Here is a 7,495-nt window from a genome sequence, read left to right on the forward strand (position 1 = left end):
ACATGAAATGTGCTATACAAATAAACTTGCCTTGCCTTGCCTTGCCTTACCGCCATCTGGCTACAAAACTAGCAACTAGCTGTGTTTTTAGGAAAGTCCCACCCCCTTCAACTGTCCCCGCCAATCATTGTTAGAGGCTTAATCACACGTCATCAATCTGACGAATCAGAAGTGGTAAAGATCCTCACCTCCTTGTTCTGTTTTGGCTCATAAAGTTTCTCAGTTCCAACAAAAATAACAGGTAAAGCTCGTGTTTAGCGATGTAGCTTCCTGTGGGATCCGGTGTCAGACAGTTAAAAAGTGAACAGAAGAATAAAGCTCAGAGATGTGAGTCTAACCGGCATCTGCGTCAGTTTTTTGCACTACATCCCCCATAATGCATTGGGTTAAAGTGACAGCGAAACTATGCTGCAATGACGCTTCCTGCTTTTTCTGCTTCAATTATTAAAAAAAATGCACACAAGATTGTCAAGGGACTGTACATCAATACAGACTCAATTTTTTTTACATTTGTGGATGCTAGTGTCCCGTGAGATTTTTTCAAGAAAAAAGTGTACCTTTGCTCAAAAAAGGTTGAAAAACACTAGTCTACAGGAGTTAGTTGAAAATACTCTGAAACCAGCCTCTAGTGGTCATTTGTGGAACTGCAACCTTTAATTTTTCTGAGTGTGCTAAACACAAGAATGGAAGATTTGGACTTGGGTAAGAGTGTTAAACACCACACAGACTAGTTCAGTGTCCCACAACCAGCTTTTATTTATGCTGAAAAATCATTTTAAAACCTTTTTATCATCCACCAGGCTTTCTTTGAATTGTTACAATTATTTATGTCTTTGCAATGCAGCAAATCAGTTCAAATTTTTTTAGTTTGATTAATAGATTAAAAATCTGTGTATGTTTGACATAAAATTTATGGTTAAAGAGTTTCTATGTTTACATGAAAAATAAGAATGCTTTTATATAAGTTTGCACATCATAATCTTCTTGTCTCATGCATTACTAATAACCCCACAAGAAAAAAATAATTCCACATGATGATTTGTAAGAAAATTAATATACAAGAACAAAATTCATTGAGTTTTCATAACTGCTATCTTGTTAACAATGATTTTGTTGAAATTTGAAATACAAAGAAAAATTAAAAAATAAAACCAAACTCACATTTCAGTTTTACTTGTTCTTTAAAAAGAAGGGCATTTTTCCAGAAGAGCTTTGATATTTTAACAGGAACAACCCAATCCAGATGACAGCTGCTGTTAACATGAACATACTTGAAACTGTGAAACTGCAGGCTACAATAATCGACATTACCAACAAGAGGAAGTTTAAAACCCTCATTTTTCCAATCTGGTTCTCAGCTGCTTTTCTTGTGCGCTCATCCTCTTTCTTCCAGAGCTCCTTCAGCTTTGTCTTTAGCTCATCCCCCTTAAAATTGGTCCTGAGGTCCTCCTCCTTTTTGAGAATGCTGGCAGCTCCCTCAGCCAGGATGCTCTCTTGTCTTGTCCTGATTTTCCTCTCTTTTCTGGGATAAAACTCTGTGCGGTAGTGGCCACCTCCGTTCAGGGCCATCAGGGTCTGAATCTTCTCCATGAGGCTTGTCACCTGGGTCTGATCTTCTGGGGTTTTGTTGTTGAAGACATGAAAGCCTCCGCTGCACTTGCGCAGGAAGTTGCGGAGGTTTTCGTCGCTCTCGGTGATGACGTCATTGATAGTCTTTTGTTCCAGGCGATCTCCATGAGTGAACAGCACAATGGTGTAGTCCCAGACTCTGGGGCCAAACTTTGCTTCGATCACAGTGTTGGTGTCATGGTCTTCCTGTGTCATCCTTCCTAGAGGGACCACAAACACAAATACGTGGGGGCCTGGTTCCTGGAGCCTCACCCGCATTAGAATCTCCCGAAAGATTTCCTCCTTGTTTCGATTTTTCTCAAAAAGCCCGGGTGTATCAATAATGGCGACCGGCCTGTCCTCAACCTGCCCAACCTCCTTCTCACAGTGGACTGTGACCCTCTTCAGCCTCATGTCAGAGTTGAACGCCGCTCTGTTAAGGATGGTGTTTCCACTCGAGCTCTTGCCTGCGCCGCTCTTTCCTAGGAGCATGATCCTCAGGGGCTCTGTGAACACACACAATTATCACTGAGAAATCTCCAAACTGTGATTTTGTGATGGACTACACCCAACAGTGGTTTGGATAGATGGATCTCTAATTTTCACTATTACATTACCTATTCATTACAAGATACCAGTACATCACATACTGAGAAGAAAGAACAAGAAACTTCCTTGTATGCTTCAGTCACAACAGGCATGTGACATGCTTTCAAGAAATTGCTAAATGTGCATGCTTGACACCTGTATAGTCCATGGTGTTCTCACTGGACAAACAGGGAGGGGCTTCTTCTTTTTCTAGTTCGTGTCCACCACCTACAGTTGGAAGAGGCTTAGTGCGAAAGTCAAAGCAGTCAAATATCCAGAAATCTTGCTCCAGGTTTATTTCATGGGTGAGAAATGGTGTCAAAGGCCGAGCTCAGGTCTAGCAGGAGTATAATGGAGAGTGATCCAGAATCAGCAGCCAGAAGGAGGTCATTGGTGGTTTTTAGAAAGGGCTGTTTCAGTGCTGTGAAATGGGCAGTACACACTGGAATTGTACATATAACTTATTGCTGGAAAGGTGTGTATGGCATTGAGTTGCAACAGTTTTTTTCAAGGATTTTGGAAATGAACGGGAGATTTGAGATGGGACGGAAGTTATTGAGGTCAGTGGGATCGGAGCCGGGTTTCTTCAGAATAGAGGTGACAGGTGCTGCTTTTAGGGCAGGGGGGACTATTCCAGTCTGGAGGGAAGCCTGGATGATGCTGAAGGGAGAGTAGCCTTGACAAGGGGAGTGGGAAATGGGTCGCGTTGACATTTCGTGGTTTTACATTTTTGGATGAGTTTGGAGATTTGGCTGATTGACTAAATTAAGGTCTGTCTGAAAATTGTAATGCAAAACAAGAATTATTTTATATAATTTGTATTTACGTAAATAGAAAATGTGCCTGACGTTATTATTTATTGTTTATTCAGGAACAGACCATGGAGTCAATTCAGTTTCTATTGACACATTTCTTGTATTTTGTTCCGAGAACAAAAGTCAGTTCAAATATTGTATTTAATCTTTTTAAAGTTTTTTTTCAAACATTTTAATTGCTTTGGTTGACCTTTGAGCAGTGTTGACAATGTGTAACCCCAGACTATCATCTTGATCTAGATAAAAATGATAGAATCCTTTCAGTTTTGGCTTCCTTTTAGCAAAGCAGAACATAAAGCAAATAATATTTTGTGATACAACTTTAACAGAAATTGAGAATCTCTATGATTTATCCTTCACACCTACCTTGATAGTTCTCTTCTTGTGGTACGTCCTGCTTCATTGTAGATCTCCTTATCGTGACAGCACAAAGCTCTTCAGATCCCTCCTAGTTGATTGTCTTTGAGCGATAAGTGAAACTTGTTGAAAGAAGGCGATGTTGTTTGCAGAAGGTAATAAACTTCTGCTTGGTTAAAACGAGCAGCCTGACTTCATTTTACAACCGTTTTATGTAGATTTAAAGGGTCATAGAGCTGCATGAAGCAGGTAAAGGCTGCTATCTACTGACTAAAGTATGCTATAGTCCTTGTCCAGCGCCTGAACAAATCTTTTGTCTTGAAAGTTACATTATAAATGTTTTCTAAATGGTAGAGATGGGATTTGGATCATACAACCAAATACAGACATAGATGGACTGTTCATGTGACCTGTTCACGATGAAGCCAGCCTTCATCCATCAATAACCCCAAACAGGATTCACTGATGTCTGAAGATGGATTGATCTCTGGGCGGGGTTGGATTTCAAATTTTACCTGTGATCTACTGAACTGATTTTGACAAATTTTCATTGAATGGGCAAACTTGGAATTATATTTTTTGGGATAATAGGTTCATAGATATGAGTGCAACCAAATCTCAGTCCGGTCTCCTTAAGTTGAACTTATTCCTTCTGATTGTAGTCCATAGGCATGTACTGTAAGCTAAATAAGAATAATTCAATCCTAATATCAAATGTGAATCACATTTATCGTAGTAAAGTTTCATTTTAAGTTAGTTAAATCTATTCAGCAGTGTTTTTTATTTGTACATAATGAAAAGTGACACAAATTTCAGTTTTTATCAGGTTCTCTTTTTTGTTTGTTGCTTGGAATGAACTCAATACAATTTAAATTAAAGTTGATAACTAACCAAAGACAGGAAGTTCATTTCTTTCTTTAAAATATGATAGAAAATGCTAGACTAAATGCAGACTGCAACTTCAAGTTTTATTTTTTTAAATAGGCTATGTCTACATAATCTTACTTTTTTTCTATTCAACTGTAAACTGTCTTTGAATTATATAAAAATATAACAAGTTGAGCTTATAGCAACCTATCTAATTTATTTGTTACATGTACTGATATTTCTATTTTTTGTCCTTTTTATGTTCAACATGCTTTAAAAAAACCTAGAAGACCAGATCTATGGAGCTAAACTGGGGCCAATATTATTTGAAACCCATAAAACAATTTAAAGGAAAATTGGTATTTGGCCTAAAAAAAAATTAAAATGTCTGAAACGTTTTACTAAAATAAAATAAACTTCATTTTCAGCTTTAAATTGTCTTTTTTAGGTGTCAAAACTCAAAATTTCAATTTCAAAACTTTTTTTTAAATCTTTTTTTCACTTTCATCTCTTTTATTTGGATTCAAATCTAAAAATTTCAAAATTGAAAAAGAAAAATGAAAGTAAAAAAGATTTTAAACTGAAAAAATAATTAAAAATTGAGATTTTGAGTTTTGAAGCCTAAAAATTGAAACATTTGAAGCAGAAAATTATAGTTTCTTTTAGAATAGCAAAAGGTTTCAGACTTTTTAATTTTTTTTTTGGGCCAAACATTAACATTTTTTTCATTTGTTTTATGTGGGTTTCAAATAATATCGGCTCTAATTTAGCTCCATACAACCTGATTTCATTTCTTGTTTGTTAACATCAAACAATCAACAAAAGGTTAAATCATGAAATTATTTAGCGAGCATGACGGAACCTCCTCTTATAACCAGGAAACATCACAGCATTTAAGTGTTCCAGGTTTTGTGGCTCCAAAACAAACCCAAACCAACACCCTGCCTCCGCCATGCCCGAAAGACTTTAAGGCGCTCAAGCTAATAAAAAGTGAAACAATTTCACTTTGGTGTTATCATAAATAAATATTGCTTCAATATCTTGGGTAAGTCACAAAGTTTATGTTGTTGATCTTTATATTTTCTTATTAAACAGATTTTTGCCTTATAATCCCATAATCCATAAATCCTCAATTTATTACTTATGAAATTGTAATATTTTTATTAAATATTGACACTTACCCTACGAGTTTATTGTTGTAAAATTATATTTTTCGCAGTTTTCAGACTTTATTGTTAAAATTACATTTTTCTTATAACTTTATTAATTTATACTAGTCATTTTTTTGCATACTACTTTATTCACTTAACACTTTGACTTTAATCATAATGTCACAACTTTATTCTCGTAATCGTATTTTTTTTTCCAATGGTGACCTGAGCACTCTGTCGTAGGCCCAAAACCGTTGGGATGAAAATTATATTTTTTAAAAAGCACTAGTTGAAGTATAAAATATTACTGAAGGGGATTAAAAACACAGAAGTTAAAATGAAAACGGTACTTTAGGAACTAAAGGAGAATCATAAACATTTTTTTATTTCCTTTAGTTTCCTCGAGCAAACTTTTCAAATGAGTCTGCCATATTTTCCAGAGTGTAATTCAGTTTTTTTCATAGTTAAGCCCGGGCTGTGACTTATACTCTGGAGCGATTTATTTGTGTCTCTTCATTTCTTTTTTTTGAAACTTTGAAATTTTCTTATACAGATCAAAAGATTAGTATTGTTGTTTTTATTTGATTTTTTTTTTTACTGTGATGGGCTTGACGGATTTGTTCTGAAACGTCAGACTTTTCTCCCAAAAGTGCGACTCTAGAGCGACTTATTCATGGTTTTCTTCATTTTGATTAGACATTTTTTGCTCTTGGAACTTAAACTCCGGAAAATACGGTAATTTGTTTTGCTTTCGTTCTCCTGCAATGTTCCTTATATGACTGATGATAACAATAAATGGTAAAAAATTAACCATTTTAATAAGTCACACTATTATTTGATCTTTTTTTAATTCAATGTTCAGTTCAACAAGCACAACTCGTAATAAAAAGACGCAGAGGGTTTGTTTTTATCAGAAAGTTTCAGTCTTCAAGAAAAGAATCAAAAGTCTTCAGAGTTTTACTTCCGATCAGCCAGCCTTTGGAGAAGAGCAATGACCGTGTCTTGTTTTGAGGAAAGCAGTTCCAAAGCCGTGGCTATTCTGCTCAGGGACTCCGACATGCGGACCTCCCGCCTCTCACGCCTCTTCTCTCTGGCTTCATTCCTGCGCCGGGCCACCCGGTCCAGGTAAGCCTGCTCCTCCTGCTGCTGGATGACCTCTTGGAACAAAGCCATATTGCTTGGATCTTTGTTCCCTTTCTGGCTCTTGCCTTCACTTCCCGGATTGGACGATGCCGACGAGGTGGGGACGGACGACGTGGATGTGAGAGGGAGGGACGGGAGCCCGAGCATGCTCTGACTGTGGGCGAGCGGCGTCGTATTCAAGCGAAAAGGAATGACGCCGGATGTGTACGTTGAGGATTTGCGACTTGTGCAGCCAGACGGGGTGAGCTCGACGCTGCTGGCTGAGCCGAGGGACGGGGCCGTGGACGTTGCTTCTGTGAAACACGGCGGGGGGATAAACGGTGGAGCTGGTACGATGGCCGCCGGCTGAACACTGCTGGTAACCATGTCGCCATTGAGGACAATCAGTGGCTTGAGGTCTGGAGAACTGATCTGGCTAACCGTCGCTGCACACATAGAGGAGCTAGCAGCAGAGCTTGACATGATCTGGCTGGCGATGGGTCCCAAAGCAACAGACTCCACAGCAGCAGATGTACCAAAGTCACTGTTGGAGTGGATGATGGTCCCTGGCTGAGGAAGCTGCACGGGCTTTGAAGCCAGCTTTGTTATGGGGGAAGACAGACTGGACATGTGGTTCCCACCTTTGTGTCTTTTGCTTGTGATTATCTGTGTGCCAATAGTGTCGGAGAGGGTGGCATCCATTAGCTGGAAAGAAAAAGGAAAGTTACAGAAAGACAGAAAGCAAACTTTTATGGTCCTGTTCAACTTATGACCGATGTAGGGCACAGTCAACACCATAACTGGGTATTGGTTTCTGAGATGGCCTGTTATCTAGATAAAGAAGCTTGACTGGGTTCTGTCCAGAACAATCAAGTCTGACCCACTTGAGGAATCAATCCCTTTCAAGTAAAACTAGTTGACTAGGCACTCGGTTGGTCCAATAACTTTTAGAGACCACAAAATTGCCAGGTTGGTCGGGTTTACCAT

The 7,495-nt window shown here is 38.4% G+C and overlaps 1 protein-coding gene across 1 annotated transcript; it reads right to left on the minus strand.

Annotated features, from left to right (window-relative positions):
* Positions 1-745: 745 nt before the first annotated feature.
* LOC112138605 (GTPase IMAP family member 7) lies at positions 746-3,490 on the minus strand. Its single transcript, XM_024261180.2, has 2 exons — positions 3,378-3,490; positions 746-2,114 (listed from the first exon to the last, which is right to left on the minus strand). Exons 1-2 carry the CDS (start codon positions 3,412-3,414, stop codon positions 1,171-1,173), a joined length of 981 nt encoding a protein of 326 aa, XP_024116948.1. The 5' UTR covers positions 3,415-3,490; the 3' UTR covers positions 746-1,170.
* Between the last annotated feature and the right edge of the window lie 4,005 nt (positions 3,491-7,495).

This window comes from Oryzias melastigma, unplaced genomic scaffold (assembly GCF_002922805.2).
Source record: "Oryzias melastigma strain HK-1 unplaced genomic scaffold, ASM292280v2 sc00522, whole genome shotgun sequence".
In the NCBI taxonomy this organism is placed as follows: Eukaryota; Metazoa; Chordata; class Actinopteri; order Beloniformes; family Adrianichthyidae; genus Oryzias; species Oryzias melastigma.